Raw genomic sequence first — 16117 nt, forward strand, 5'->3', positions numbered from 1 at the left:
AAAAATACATCTTATTCCGAGTATTTTCCTCGTGCAGAAGCAGGGCAGCTATATTGCTGTCAGAGAACTTCAAGTACCAGCATCCTTCGCGCGTGTCATGGGTGCCAGGTTCACTTATGCTGGGAGGGTAAACCGCGTTTTAAGAGCTACGCCCTCTCCGGTTGCTTCTACCACTCATCTCTGGCAACGCGCACAGAACCCACTGTGTCGTCACTGAGGTCAGCGAGACGGAGCGAAGATGGCGACCGCCTACGAGAGATATAATTTGTAAGTACACATAAACTGGCTAATCTGAGTGGCTTCTTTAAACCGCGCCGTCTCGTCCCCCACGTCCGTGACAAGGCCGACGAGAGGCGACGCTCGTGAGCGGAGTGAAATGGCAGCCGGTCAGATGACACAACGGCTAAAGTTCGCTGACAGGTTCGGCTGGTAGAGCAAGAACCAGTCAAGTTTCACTGTTCACTCATTCATTCATTTATGAAGAGATCGTTCTGCCACTGTTGTGCACGGGAGGCGTGTTACATGCCTTCGTGTCAGTGAAAGGCCTGTTGCCATTTAGTGCGAACAGAGAGGCTAAAAGTTAAGTTGTTGTTTTTTTTTGTTTTTTTGTCGTACCCGGATGTGATGAGACTGAGCTCGGAGGTGGAGATGTGTCACAATAATGTTCACTATTGTTTACTCTTACTCTTCTGCTCATGACTCACGAGCATTGTTGGTCACGACTGATGAAAGTTCCAGACACACCCTCGTTCATCTGTCATAAAGCTGCTCTGCACTGCTGGTCTGGTTAATAGCGCCTGTGTTCTGTCACTGTTATGACAGTCTCATGTGCTGTGATGTAGCAGAGGCGTTTCCAGGGCTTTCGGGGCCCCCAGGCAAATGTACTAAGGGGACAAGTCCACTGAGGGAGGGAGGGAGGCCCTTAATGCCCTGGTATACCCCACACACACCATGCGCATGAAGCAAATTGTTTCAACAACGTGTCAACAAGAGTCACGTGTTGCTACCAGCCCTGTTCACAAGCAGAAAAAAAACATTTCGACAACAGAAGAAATAGTCGGCAAATATAGTCATACGAGCCTCGACCTGGCGACCCTTGAACCGCCGTAAGAGTTTAAAAATGACTATGTTTTGTAGCTTAGAATGAATTCTTTTTATATGAAGTTCACACCATTGCTTTACCGAGGCAGAAAAGTGGACAAAACCAGCCAGAGCATGCGTTTTTGAGGTGGGAGTGGACTATGCAAACAAAAAGGACTGACTGCGTCTCTTGGTATGCAAAGTCCACTGTAGTTTTCCCCCAATTTGTTTGGGAAAGGAAGGGTAGGGTGTGGAGGATTCCTGTATTTCTACAGTTTTACCAGTAGATGTCACTAATTCTTACTCACGGGACCTTCTTGGTAGTCATCGCATCCTTGTAGACATTTCATCGTCAACTGTCAGATACTAAAAACATTAGAGATAGCCGACCGCCCATTTTTCTGCCGCTTAGAGCAAGTCATTTATTTAGGGCTACACAGTTTTAACCCCACCACTGTCTTGTTTTTAAAGAAACACTTGTTGGTGTCGTTGCACCAACATGTTCAGTGTGGTCTTGATTACTTGCGTCCAACAATGGAGTGTTTGTGTGGCCGTGTGTGTCACTACTACAGCAGCTAAGTGTTTCACTACACTACACGCGTCACTGCAGCTCAACAGGAGATCACATTTTTCTTTCTGTTGCAGGGATTTAAAGCTTTTTAACACAGGAATACTGCAGTAAAGAAATTATAACTCTTTACTGACTGACTCCACTTCCCGTTTCGCTTGTACCTCGTCCAGTTCTCGTTCTTAGTGTTAGGTAAAAGTCATTTGATCTGGACTCCTGTTTCTGCTTTCATGTGCTTTTATTATACACTTGAGTGGAGCATGAAAAGTGGTGCTGTGAAAACAGTACATGGTGTACATGCTCCTCCACACACTGCATTTACATCAGGGATGTGTAATATCACTAAATCATTCAAAAGGAAGTCGGAGATCACGGTCAAATTCAATGTTGCTCTTCCAGAGCCACTGATATAACTGTATCCATGTAGTCATGGAAACGCTCACCATGCACTTTTATTTGGATTCAGAGCCAGTGAATGGTGACGTCTTTTATTTCTCAGGCACACGACTCCAGAGAAGTTCTTCATCGAGGCCTGTGATGAGGGGGCAGATGCTGTGCTGGCAATCGACAGGGTTTCTAATGAGATGACCCTCACAGGTAACGCAAACTCTTTTAAATGCTCGTACATCACTCGTATCACACCGACCACCTGTGTTTTCGCTCATTACAGCGTATATTTTTATTCTCGACAGGTAAAAAGGATGTCCCTCCCTCAGCCGTCACCAGGCCAATATGTGGCATCATGGGAACCATTCGCCTGGTTGCAGGTAAGTTGTTTTTGTAGTGCATCATTGTGTTGCCAGCGCAGTGTCTCGTGCCAAAAATAGAGATTAAAGGGAGAAGTTTGTAAGAATTAGTGACAAACTAGTGGTGAGACTTCAGATTATTACACACGGTGGACTCTCGTCCCACGCGAGAGTCCTCAGGGAACTACGGTGTGTCAGGGAACTATGGTGGCCGTCACTTATCAGCGAGGATGTTTCTCGTCTAAAACCTCCTAAATAGTACTGACACGTCTTCAAAGTTGCTTGACCTTGAGGTTAATATTGCTTTTATTCAACTAATGCTTTTAATTTGTTGTTGACGTTAAGTTACGTTTTCTTTATTTTTATTCAATCAGTTATTTGGCTCCACCAACTCAAACAGTTCTGCAGCCAGGCTGACTTTGACTGTTGCCTGGCAACAAAACAATGAACATATTCCTGCACACACTAGCTTAAACTACACTTTAAAAGGCAGGTCATGGCCTGATACTGTGATTCATGTCCATTTTTGTATGTTTTCTTTTGTTGTGCAACCAGAGAGAAAAAAAAAAAGTGTAGGTTGAGAGTTATTTTGGTTGGTGTAGGTTTTAAATATATCCTCCTTCTCCTGATGCCTGTTCTTAATTTAACTCAAGTGTTATTTATGGAAAATTATCCACCTTTTAGCCTCAATTCTTTATAAAGTAAATGTGTAGTGTGAAACGGACAGTGTTATTATTATTAATGAATGATTATTATGAGCATCTGTGAAGCAGAGTGATGCAACAATGAAATGCTGCAGCGATGTTTACACTTCACGTGGAAAGCCTCTCGTCAAATCCTTGATTGAACGAACTGCGTAATAATTCTTTTTATGGACTGTGAAGCCGTGTTTCAGGATGTGAGAGATTTTTGTCCGTCTTAATAACTCGAGAGTAGGATGCACGTCATCATAGGCAGCCTCAAGGGTTAGTTTTCATTTTGCAGAAACTGACATTAAAATAGTTACTGTATACTTCATATTTTATACGTATGCAAACACCCGATTGTGTGCATTGTTGTTTTTCAGTATCCCATATTTAGACTTCAGCATTTGGACCACCGTGTTTTTACAACAACCCACCACAATGGACAATCTAAATATGTTTAGAGTTTCTTTTTGTATTAAGGTTATCAAACAGTCTTGGAAGGAAAGGTTGAGGTGAGGGATCTTCAGCTGCAACATGAACAAAACTTTGTTTACACCATCTGAAATGGTCTTTTTGAATAAAATGCAACTCTGTAGAGCTGTTGTGTTTAAAAACACTTTTTTTGACGCAGGTATGTACCTGATCGTCATCACCAGGAAGAGGAATGTGGGCAGCCTCCTGGGCCACGCCGTGTGGAAGGTCGTGGACTTTGAAGTGATCTCGTACAAGAAGACGGTGCTGCACTTGTCAGAGATACAGGTTGGTCATTTTTTTTTAGCCATGATAATGGATCTTTTTCTCCGGTTTCCTCCCACAGTCCAAAAACCAGTATGGCAATAGGGGGATCAGGCAAACTGGACACTCTAAATTGACCATAGGTGTGAGTGTGAGAGTGGATGGTTGTTTGTCTCTATATGTGGCACTGTGAAGGATTTGGATGGATGGGAGGGATCTGTTGGCAAGGACTCTAGCTCAGCCTGTATTTATCAAACTAAGTCTCCTTAGTTCTCATTTGAGAGTAAAGAAAGTGTGACTCCTTGAATCCAACATTTAGCATATTTTATATTCTTAAAAAAACAGTGTTCAGTTAATCAGCAGCTGTTATGCCAGGCAGTCGCTCACTGGAACTTCTGCGTACAAGATAAATGGTTTGGAGGTATCTGGACAGGAAATGCTGGATTCCCTAACACACACACACACACACACAGTACAAGTCCTGACACACGAGTGTGCACTTTCCTACACTCTGCACTGTCATGAGTTTTTCCTTGTTTCTTCTGCAAGCTGAGTTTTGTTTTCTTTCCTGCTCCAGTCACAGGAGAATAAGACCTTCCTGTCGATGATTAACAACGTGCTGACCACGGACGGCTTCTACTTCTGCACCGATTACGACCTGACACACACGCTGCAGCGGCTCGCCAACACCAGCCCCGACTTCCAGGAGATGAGTCTCCTGGAGAGGGTGAGACCTCGGGGAAACAAGTCCACACTACTGTCATTTCTTCCCTGCACTTTTTCTTGAATTGATGACAATAAGATCGTCCAGGGTGTTTCGTGATCATAATGTAATAGCGGTTCCATCTAGAGAAAGTGACTGAAAAGTCCAATTCGAGAGCAACAGTCCCTGTTTCACAGTGTTGCACCACAGACTGCAGTCTTCTGCAGCCTGCTCTCATGTACATGTGAAGTCTACCGGGTGCCATGTCCCACTCACAGAGGTCTTTAAATTGCGATGTGGGGCCCGGCCAACGGGCCTGTTGCCAGACGCTAATGCAGATTACACAAGCGCTGTCCACCGCAGCCTCGGTCTTCATGGTCAGTTTAGGGGTTTTGTCAGATATGGGCGGTAAACCCGGCGAGGGTTGAGACAGCCTTCCCAGTGTTGACGGTTTGCACTGTAGTTTTAATAAACGTCAGCGTCGTACGGTCACATAAGTGTGATTTTAAAGTTTTAAGTTTAAGTTTAAAAACTTAAGATTTTATTGCACTCATTGCTGTTGCTTGTGGTTTTTTTCCAGGCAGATCAGAGGTTTGTGTGGAACGGGAATCTCCTGAGAGAACTGGCCGCACAGCCAGAGGTAACACGTTAATGCTGACCCCACCGTCTTGTTTGTTTTTGCTTTTATTTTCATTTCACCACCATGTTTTGTGTCTGTGTCCCTGCAGCTTCACAGGTTTGCACTCCCTGTCGTCCATGGATGTATCCTTCCTCTAATGACTCGTCCTATTTTTGTTTTTGACTCACTTGAGGTGAGATTAGATTGAGATTGAGATAATAGCATTTTGAGGTTAAGCGTTTCCTTGACCCTCGTGACCCCCAGTCATCGTCATCAAGCCCTGCCGTATAAACGGGAAGATCTTTGAGTGGATCCTCATTTCCAGGAGAAGCTGCTTCCGCGCCGGCGTCAGATACTACGTCCGAGGTATGACTTTATTTGTAGAGTTTGGAACGACTGGAGAACAGAACAGTGCCAACAGCACGTCACATTTTATTTAGCGTCTGTGACACTGGTGAAGAACGTGTCGCTTTGTCTCCACAGGCATCGACTCTGAAGGTCACGCCGCTAACTTTGTGGAGACCGAGCAGATCGTCTTGTACGAGGGAGCAAAGGCTTCATTTGTGCAGGTGAGTGTGAAGCTGGTCTCACGGAGAGACGAGCCCCTTTCTTTGTGTGCATATATTTTAAAGGGACAGTTCAGGTTTTCAGTCTATGATATGCTGCTGTTCTGCTTGTGAGCATGAGATGTTTTTTTGATTGACCCGTCATGTCTCAGACCAAAACAACCCTGAGCTACTTAACATCTTAAGGGCCATTTAACTTCAACATATGCCATTGTTTAAGCCAACAGAGCATAAATGACCAACAGGATAAAATACATTTTAAAAACCCAACAACCCATCTTCAAATCAGAGAGCCAACTGAAGGTGTTGACCCTCTGGAGACACAGAAACTTCTGACCTGCATATATATCACCTCCCAGCCGGTGATTACACTCAGCTGTGGGAGAACACAGGTGCAGCCAATAGATCCTGATTAACAAAGAAACCTGTGACATAGATTCTGGATCTGTGTCACTTTGTAAACTGTCATCTTTTCTCATCTTTCTCATCTTTTCTTTTAGCTTCTGCTCCCTGTTTTTGGTCTAAAAGAAGGATTTAAAACACATATGACACTGAATAACAAGGGTTTTCAGTCGATTCAAAAACATTTAATCATGGTTAATGTTATGATTCTCCATAGTTATGTCATGACGAACACGATAACATGCATGTAACCTAGGTGAATTTAGCTTTTTTATCAAATCCTCAAAGTCCAACTGCCACAGCATTAAGGAGGAGAGCGCGATTAGACGCGTCACTGCAGCTGTGTCTGCTCACAGCACATCAACACTCTCTGTACTTGTGAAGTAAAAACACTCAAGCGTTTCTCTATAGTCCCTTAATCCTAATTCTTTCAACAAAGCTGCTACTGTGAAAAATCTAATAATAATGCATCGCTCCACACTGAAAAGTCCCGGCAGAGGATATTTTAACGATGTCAAAACTATATTATTAATGGCGATTAAAACGCAGCAGCAGACACACACAGAGGTGTGTGTGAGAGCAGGAGAGCGGCTAAATGCCCCTGGTTTTTAATTGGTAGCAAATCATAATACACTCTTTGTGACTGTGTCTTGTGTCGTAAGAATTTAAAAGGAATGTACGTTAGTGCATTATTGTGTTAAATGTGACAGCTCTAGAAATGAGAAAGTATTTGAGTTATCGGAAGTAGCTTTTTCAGCTTTGTTTTTGTATTTTTACATCCACAGACACGAGGCTCCATGCCTTTCTACTGGAGTCAGAGGCCCAACCTCAAATACAAGCCTAAGCCCATCATCAGCAAAACCCCTAGTCACGTAAGAGAAGAGAGAATGTGTCATGTGTCTTTTTTTCATTAGCTGTAAATGTGTAAAAAAAAAATAAAAAAAAATAAATTAGATGCTAATCAATTGAACCTTTTGAACAGTTGGACGCTTTCCAGAGCCATTTTGACTCTCAGCTGCTCATTTATGGGAAGCAAACCATCCTCAACCTGGTGAGAATCCCCTCTCCTCTCCTCTCCTCTCCTCTCCTCTGTGATTCATTGTGTTATCTCGTCTTTGCAGGTGAATCAGAAGGGCTCAGAGAAGCCTCTAGAACAGGCTTTTGCCAAGATGGTGTCAGAGATGAACAACGGTATGCTCAAGTAAGTGTCCCTCGAGTCGAGTCTCTTCATTTCTAACACTTCTTCCTTCTTTGCCGATATGTTAGTTGTGGATTTTAACCAGTTACTACGGTTTCCTGTGATGATTTACCAAGAATATCACACGTGGGGTCTATTTTTTTACTTTTCCTATTAAATATTGAATGATTTTAAGGAAGAGAACTTGTGATGTACGTAGCTGATAAACTCCAGAGGATGACCGTAATGTGCATTTAAACCCCATAAAAGAAGAAAAAGACGATCATCTCCTCCCCTCAGTCTCACTGTAGGACATTTTCCCTCCTCTGTCCTCAGCTACTTCCCCTTCGACTTCCACAAAGAGTGCAGCCACATGCGATGGGACCGCCTGCAGATCTTAGTGGACGCCGTCAGTGAGGCACAAGAAGAATACAGGTACGTTAACCAGTAACAGTCCAGGGATCAGATATGTGTTTGTTTACGGTGAAAAGAGCATTAACGTGCATCTGTGTGTGTGTGGGTGTGTAGTTACTTCATGGTGAACTCGGAGGGGAAGACGGTGGCGCAGCAGAGAGGAGTCTTCCGCAGTAACTGCATGGACTGCCTGGACAGGACCAACGTCATCCAGAGTCTGCTGGCCCGACGCTCCCTACAGTCACAGCTGCAGGTGTGTGAGAGCAACTGCTGAGGAAACTCAATCATGTTGGTTTCAGAGGCGAAAGCTTCCCTGTTTGCTTCAGGCTCCGAAAGTCGTGGACTGTTGGACTGTATGTTCCTCACAAGGTCATCAGTAATTAGATAAGAGTGGAATGGCACAAACATTCACTTTAAACAGACCCTTTAACCAAAGCAAAGCCTCATTCATACCACACTATTATGCTACATTATTTAAGTATACTTAAGTGCATTTAAAGAGACATTTGAGCAGCTGAAGAGTTCCGCAGAGACCCACAAATGCCTCCCACACGTGTTGCATATAGGCCACATCTCTACTTGACGTGTGTGTGTATGTTAGTTCAAGCTTTAATCTTTGTTTTGACGCACTTGAAAGCAGATTATTTTGTGTGAAAATGAATCTTTTTGAATAAAAACACGGTGTGGTATGATTGTAGCCGCACTGTGACACCTCTGCCCTGTCACCAGTTAGATGTTTGGAAGTCGTGCAGTGTGAACATTGCTTCACCCACTTCCTCTTCCTGAATCTCATTGACCAGCGTGTGTGTGTTTATTGACAGAGAGTCGGGGTTCTGAACGTGGGCCAGCAGATTGAAGAACAGGTTGAGTTCGAGAAGGTCTACAAGAACGGTGGGTCTCAGTGTTGACTGTGTAGCATGTGTGGTGTGTTTTTAGTGTGTTTAACCTGTGTGTGTGTGTGTGTGTGCTCTCTAACCAGCATGGGCTGACAATGCCAACGCTTGTGCAGTACAGTACGCAGGAACTGGAGCTTTGAAAACAGACTTCACAAGGTACAGTGCTGTAACATCACACACACTCGTACGAGCCGACGAACGTTCGCTAATGAGTGTGATGAGGCCGCTGTATAACCGGAGGTCGTGTCTCCTCCATCAGGACGGGGAAGAGGACCCGATGGGGGCTGCTGATGGATGGATGGAACTCCATGATTCGCTACTACAAGAACAACTTCTCTGACGGATTCAGACAGGTCTGCTGTCGCATGTAACATTTAATCATAAAGAAATGTTCTCTATCTTTTAAAACCATTGTCAAATGAGTTCCCACAATACTCTCATTTTGTTTTCATGTCTGTGGAGAATTGTAAAGCCAGGCGGCTTCATGTAGCGGCACCAAAGGTTTCACAGGAGGATTCTGCTGCTAAAAAATACACCTGGAAGTTCGATAGGCCTAGTTTTTCTGCTGAAATTCACTCTTCTGTGTGTGTGTGTGTGTGTGTGTGTGTGTGTCTCCTGCTCGTGCCATGATGTGAATGTGCTGTGTTCAGGATTCCATCGACCTGTTTCTGGGTAACTTTGCTGTGGACGAGTCCGATTGTCCAACGCCACTTCGTGTGCAGAAGGACTGGAAGTTCCTCACGGTCAGTCCATCAGTGTCTGTGTCTCTGTTCGCAGCAGCGGTGAACGGTTGCACTCGGCCCAATTCGGACAATAATGCTTTTGTTTTTGTGTTTGTTTGTTTTTTTACAGCTGCCCATTATTATGCTGGTGGCGTTTTCCATGTGCATCGTGTGTCTCCTCATGGCCGGTAGGTTCCTCTCTCTACTCCAGAAGAACATCACAGTGATCCTTTTCAGTTTAAAAGAGTGTAGAACTTTGCGACCGACTGCTACTTGTCCCCGCAGGCGACACGTGGACGGAGACTGCGGCTTACGTGATGTTCTGGGGCGCAGCGAGTGCCATCACGGCCACCATCATCCTGTTCAACGGCCAAGACTTTGTGGACGCCCCCAAACTGGTTCACAAGGAGAAGATGGACTAAGTTATGGTGTGTGTGTGTGTGTGTGTTTGTGAGCGAGGAGCAGCTGGGTCCCACAGGCTCATATACCTCTTCATTGACACCATTTCCTGCCTCATGTCTGGACTCGAGACCCGTCTGCTGCCTCCATACTGCCGTCAGACTCTCTCTCTCTCTCTCTCTCTCTCTGTCAAGACACTACGGTTTTTCTGTCAGTCGTCTATAGCACATGTTACCTTCCTCTGGTACTGCACACACTCCTCGACGTGGTTTACATTCCTCACACCGAGTCTTTAGCTGGGGGTTTGCTGCTGCTGCTGCTGCTTTGTTCGATTTGTTGGCATTAGCGTCTCAGAAATGCAGACCGTCTACGATGGAACAAGTTCCACAACTGCTCATTTCCTTACTTGCCACTTATACGTTTAAAATCCTATGGGGAGATGATTTGGGGGGGGCGTGTGGTTTTAAAATCAGTGCAGTATTTTCCCTCATAACTCGGAGACTAGAATCGGGATGTTTCACCAAAAGTACAAATGTTATAACGTGCAGTTTTATATTGTGCTTCATCACTCACACATCATCCAATCAGCCAGAGAAGAGCAGTACAAAGCAGCTGTTGTAGCTGAATGATGGTTGTTGCCTCGAAACAGCTTTCTGCTGCTGGAAATGTGGTCGATAAAGAGATGTTTAAAACAAAAAAAAAATGCAGAGAATAAGAATATGAAATAAAGTAAAAGAAAAAAGTTTTAATCATAATGTAAACTGACATTTGGTGTTAAATGAAACTTTGATTATTGTAGCTTTACAGATGCGACACAATCGTACATGTTTATCAGATAATTGTGACCTTAATTGTTTGTAATTACTTAATGAGCTGTAAAATTCCCTGATGTGCAAATATTGAAACATGTACGGTATATTTAATATTGACGAATATTGAGAATGAGAGAGCACAATTATGTCTTCCTGTTGTTGTGAGTATTTATGGCTCAGTGCATCCACTCTGGAGAACAACAACATGGCAGTTTTAGGTCAAAGTTTAGAGCACATTCAAACTCTCAATCACTCAAGTCCAAAGTGCTGCACGTGCTTGATAAATTGTAAACAAAATAATGTCGTGTATAGGTCAGTGATTCACAGGGTCCAGCCTTGTGCTCGTTTCAAAATAGTTGGGAGAGACTGGGACGAGACGGAGGACAAAATCTCGAGTTAACTATTTGACTCCAATCTGTAAACGAAGAAAGAAGTGGACGAGCGCTGATGCCGGGGTCGTCAGAAGTCAAATAACAGCTTTTTTAAGAACGGTTTCTCTTGCATAAACTACCACTACACTTTACATCCAATAATTGTCAGAAAATAGTGTAAAATCTCAGTGTTTCCCCAAACCTCAACATCGCAAATGTCCCTGTGTGTCTTAATCTCATCCACCTCTGCTGTGATTTTGTCAGTTTTGCAAACTGCTCACACTCCTGCACCAAAATATCCATATCGATATATATATAGTACAATATTTGCACCTAACATACTTTTGATGTGCAGGTGTGGGAGATGCAGCCAGCAGCACCTCACTGAGCTATGTTTGGGAATATAACAAAGAGAAAAATGGTAGAAGAAATTTAATATTTTCTTCCCGTCCCCTCGAGCTGCAGGTGTTACTATGTATTTGTTTTCAGGGTTTATCCATGTCGTCTATACTGTCTAACCGGTTTTACCATTTTCTCCACTATCACGTCTGTAAGTCAACATATTAATAACCTGTACAGCCGTAAAACGTCTCGGTCCTGTGTGTTATTTTTGTGGCATTATTATTTTCTACCACTAGTTTCCATGGATGTAGCTGCGAGATGCACAGGAGGATTGTGTATCTTGTTTATCTTAACATACCATAATAATAACCATGTGTAAGAGTGTTTGATGTGCGGGTATAAAGAGATTCAGTCAGCAGCACCTTACTGAGCTATGTTTGAAAATAAAACACAGAGATTATGGTGAAAGGTGAACTCTTTTCTTTCTTTAATGTACAGCTGTGGGTGTACAGTAGTCAGTCATGATGAGTAATTATATTCATTTAGAAACTGGGCCTTTTATTTTGTCTAAGTTGTGCAGGTGATGTGAAGACTATTCCAAAGTTTTCTCTGACTGTATTCACAGTTTGTCGTGGAACATGTGCATTAAATTACAGTTTTCAGAGCCAGAATAAATCCAGTGGTTTCAGTAACTGTCAATAAAAAAATCCAATGAACACACTTTGATTGTCTGGTCCTTTTTTAAAGCTCACACGAATATTCGGTTGGCCGAGTCATAATTCTGTCATATTATCTCATAATTATGAGAAACTTAATCATATTATCTCATAATTATGAGAAACTTAATCATATTAATTCAAAATTATGAGGAGGTTCCCCATAATTATGAGAAACTTAATCATGTTAAGTCATATGTATTACAAACCAAGTAATAATTGTGAGAAATTAAATCATATTAAGTCATAATGGTGAGAAATTAGGTAATATTGTCATACATATGAGAAAACAAGTCATATTAAGTGATGATTTAGAGAAACCAAGTCATGTTAAGTTACAATTGTGAGAAACTAATTCATATTAAGTCATAATTATGATAAATATAACGAGCATTTTTGGGAGAATATAATAAGTTGACAGTAGGTGGCGATAATGCGTCACACGATCGTTAATCGTCATGCAAAAGAAGAAGAAGACGTACAATTCCAAACGTGACGTCAGCACGTTTTGTTGCTGTACCGTCTCCCCGGGAGTCAGAATAAACGTGTTCACGTCTGAAGCTTTAGTGTAAATTACAGTGTGCAGCTTCTCCACTCACTTCAGTTTGGAGTTTACACATCTTCGTCGACGCCATGAGCACGTTATGGATGGGAAATGTGAGTTGTTTGCGACTTTTTTTTTCCACCGCGATTGGGCACGACAACTATGCTAGCTAGCCTGACATTAGCACAGTCCATAACCTCATTCAAAAGTCCCTTAAATAACTGCGCCTAACTGTAATTTTAATTAATTATCCAACACCAGAGAAGCGTTTTCACTTGTTTTGGTCTTAAAATACACTTCTAGGCCACATAGTTGTATAGTTTCTGAAGCAGAGATGAGTTGTGACATTTCAGGGAACATTGAATAAATCTTGTGAATCATTATTCTGTTTGTGAAAACACACAAAATGGCGATTTAGGCTATTTCCTTTTTTTCTTTCTTTTTTTTTTACTTTTTCTCTACCTAAACCACATCAATCTTTTTTTGAATGCATTTTGTGTGCTTTAGGGCTAACTATTTTGGTTATTGAGTAATCCGTTTGAGTGTTTTTTTTGTTTTGTTTTTTAATATTTAAAAAACTAGGTTTTCTGACTCTAAAGCTTCTTACATGTGATTATTTTCTGGTTTTATTCGCTCCATATAACAAATAAATTCTTAATACTGAATAATGTCCACACATTTGGTGTGTGGACAAAACAAGACATTTGAGAAGTGTTGTTTACATCAGCATTTTTCTCAGTATGTTTTTCTTTCCTGTTGCTCTGCAGCTGGAGACCTACATGGACGAGAAGTTCATCATCAGAGCGTTCTCCACCATGGGCGAGCAGGTGGTCAATGTGCGGATCCTCCGAAACAAGATGACAGGGTGAGAATCACATTCAATGGCAGCTGTCCCTTTTTTTTACAGTTATTTTATTCTGATGTTAAAGTGTATCATCACATAGTGGCGCCCTGGGTTACTGCTTTGTGGAGATGACAGACGAGGCCACTGCTGAGAGGTGTCTGCGCAAGATCAATGGAAAGTCTCTGCCAGGTGCCAATCCGGTATGACTATAACTTGCTCCTCACAGTTAGTCATTTCTTTTCCGATGCTGGCTGATGGAGAGTCTGACCTCGTAAACTCTGTTTATGTCTCTTTCTCGCAGCCCACAAGATTCAAGTTAAACCGAGCCAACTTTGGGAAACAAGACACTACGTGAGTCCACAGCAGAAAACCCAATAAAGTTTTTAATTGTGAACTATACACTTTCCTTTTGAAATACATAGTGTTGTACAGTATCTTAAGATGACAAAGTTGTGACTTTTTCCATCTCTGTTATTGATATAATGTTCTCATTATTGTCAATACCACAGCCCATGACATTGATTACTGAACCTTTTGTTATGTTTCTGTCTTGTTACAGTCAGCTTTATTCTCTGTTTGTGGGAGATCTAACTCCTGAGGTGGACGATGGGATGCTTTACGAGTTCTTTTACAACCGCTACCCGACCTGTCGAGGCGGAAAAGTGGTGCTGGACACTTTAGGCAACTCCAAGTGAGTATTATACATAAGGTCTGAACGATTTAGGGAAAATCTATTTTCTGATTCTGATGACTTCAAGTTAATCTGACCAGAATTATTTCTTAAAGTAGATTATTACAGTATTACATATGCAGTGAAATTTTGTCTTATAGAGTAGCTCTGTAATAACCATCTGTGTGTGTCTCTCTGCAGGGGCTGTGGTTTTGTTCAGTTCCCAGATGAGCGGCTGCAGAAGCGTGCGTTAGATGAATGTCAGGGAGCCATGGGACTGGGCAGCAAACCTCTCAGACTCAGCCTGGCTGCTAACAAGTGAGTCCATTTAAAAAATGTTTGCACCCCCCACAGTGAACACTTTAATTTGTGCCTGGAACACAAGCAAAGTGATGGCAGAGTTCAGTAGATTGTGCTCTTTCCCCTCTGAGTTTAAGGAACCGACAGCAGCAGCAGCAACAACAGCAACAGTCGGACAAATCTTGGCAGTCGAGCTCAAGTTACACTCAGAACTATGACCAGTATAGCCAGTACCAGCAGCAGGCGTATTCTGGTTATTACTCGTCCTGGGGTTACGACCCCAATGCAGCAGCGTACGGCTACAACTATCAGCAGTATGATTACAGCCAGTATCCTCCACCACAGGTGAGCTCTCTCTGATAAACGGCCGTCAATCAGCTGAGGTTAAAATACACAAATTGTTCTAACAAGCTCTTCTGTTTATTTCAGGAAACTGAAGCTGTTGAGGATGATGGACTCGAAGGTTGGTATCGATTTGAGGCTGAATCAGTTTGATAGTTTTACTTTGTTTAAACACCTCACATCTCATGTTAAAAGGTGCATAATTCAAAACTGAACATCCGCATGTCACACCAGAACAAATATGGTTGTGATCGCATGCACGCATGTTGTTGGCCACACTGATACAAAAACTGGAGTTCTGATGTAAATGGAACGCAGTATTATTTGCTTCTTTTCACACTGTTGAATGACTTTATGTCGTCCTTTGTTCACAGAACCCAGTCCAGACGTGGACGTCGGCGAGGCCAACAGGAAGTTCATGGAGAACAGCGAGGAGCTGTATGATGCGCTGATCGACTGTCAGTGGCAGTCGACGGACTTCTCGACACAACAGGAGCACCTGATATCCAGCCTTCCAGAGCCGCTCTGCTGCTGAGACTGAACTGTGTCCTCTCCCTGAGGGATTTTTATTTTCTTTTTTCTTCTGACATGTATTTTTTATTAAGGACTCAAAGTCTTACGTCATATGAATATGTATAAAGCAGGAGTGTACACACATGTCTGAGTTCAGATTTATTTATGGATCAACCAAAACACACTGAATTTAACACATGTTAAAGAGATGGTTCAGATTTTTTTTTTTTTTAGTGTGGATGTGCAAGGATTGCTGCCATTGTTGGTAACCAACCAGAGGCACTAATGCTTGTACTGGCATTTCAGCAGAAATACAAATAGAAACAGATTTAGCCACTGAGAAAAACCGGTTCATCTAATAAAATCTTCCCCTGCTCAAGTCTATGAAATCTTGAGATGATCTTTTTTCAGCCTTTTCCTTCTGGAAACTGACGTTTGTGTCCTAAAGGTCTATTGTGTAAGTGACAGCTAATGGTGAGAATGCAGATTTGAACAAAGAAAGGCTCACTCCTTCCTTTCCAACATGAGTCAGTGAAGCAAGGTGGCCTTTGCATACCAAAAATTATGTTGACACTGTTTCACAAAACTCTCCAATTTCTACCTCTGTTGTCTTTTTTGTCTTCATTGGTTTATTCCATCAGGTTTGTGTAGGCAGAGCTGCTCTTCATTTACATAATCAGTTTTCACTTCAAAATATGATCCCCTGATACGATATACTCGGCTGGTTTGTCTGTTTACGCTGCTGTTGAAGCATGTTCATGAGAGATAGTCCCTTATCTAAAGTACATACAAAAGTACAACACAAATTAGTTTGGTTCGAAAACTGCCAGACATTTAAGGGCTAAATAATGTAATGTTGTCAAATCACGATTTGAAACCTTTGCCAGTTTTACAAATTGATACGGCTTTAATTATTTAAAATGATGTTTCCATTAATGTAGGCACAGAAT

General features: G+C 42.4%; 2 protein-coding genes across 4 annotated transcripts; both read left to right on the forward strand.

Annotated features, from left to right (window-relative positions):
- The first annotated feature begins 118 nt into the window (after positions 1 to 118).
- sacm1la (SAC1 like phosphatidylinositide phosphatase a) lies at positions 119 to 11958 on the forward strand. The gene is made up of 20 exons (XM_044053200.1): positions 119 to 267; positions 2148 to 2245; positions 2341 to 2415; positions 3712 to 3839; positions 4393 to 4542; positions 5099 to 5158; positions 5247 to 5280; positions 5402 to 5503; positions 5621 to 5706; positions 6891 to 6977; positions 7088 to 7156; positions 7227 to 7306; positions 7619 to 7717; positions 7811 to 7949; positions 8518 to 8587; positions 8676 to 8748; positions 8852 to 8945; positions 9243 to 9335; positions 9445 to 9502; positions 9600 to 11958. The coding sequence occupies exons 1-20, from the start codon at positions 239 to 241 to the stop codon at positions 9734 to 9736; spliced, it is 1761 nt and encodes a 586-aa protein (XP_043909135.1). The 5' UTR covers positions 119 to 238; the 3' UTR covers positions 9737 to 11958.
- Positions 11959 to 12444: 486 nt separating this feature from the next.
- LOC122786049 (tRNA selenocysteine 1-associated protein 1-like) lies at positions 12445 to 15551 on the forward strand. Of its 3 annotated transcripts, none has more exons than XM_044052059.1 (9): positions 12445 to 12611; positions 13266 to 13363; positions 13428 to 13542; positions 13644 to 13693; positions 13902 to 14033; positions 14214 to 14330; positions 14444 to 14657; positions 14742 to 14775; positions 15029 to 15551. In XM_044052059.1, the coding sequence occupies exons 1-9, from the start codon at positions 12588 to 12590 to the stop codon at positions 15187 to 15189; spliced, it is 945 nt and encodes a 314-aa protein (XP_043907994.1). In that variant the 5' UTR covers positions 12445 to 12587; the 3' UTR covers positions 15190 to 15551. The 3 variants fall into 3 exon arrangements, with proteins under 3 accessions (XP_043907994.1, XP_043907995.1, XP_043907996.1); XM_044052060.1 differs by having other exon boundaries at positions 14450 to 14657; XM_044052061.1 differs by having other exon boundaries at positions 13443 to 13542.
- The last annotated feature ends 566 nt before the right edge of the window (positions 15552 to 16117 follow it).

This window comes from Solea senegalensis, linkage group LG20 (assembly GCF_019176455.1).
Source record: "Solea senegalensis isolate Sse05_10M linkage group LG20, IFAPA_SoseM_1, whole genome shotgun sequence".
NCBI classification, from domain to species: domain Eukaryota; kingdom Metazoa; phylum Chordata; class Actinopteri; order Pleuronectiformes; family Soleidae; genus Solea; species Solea senegalensis.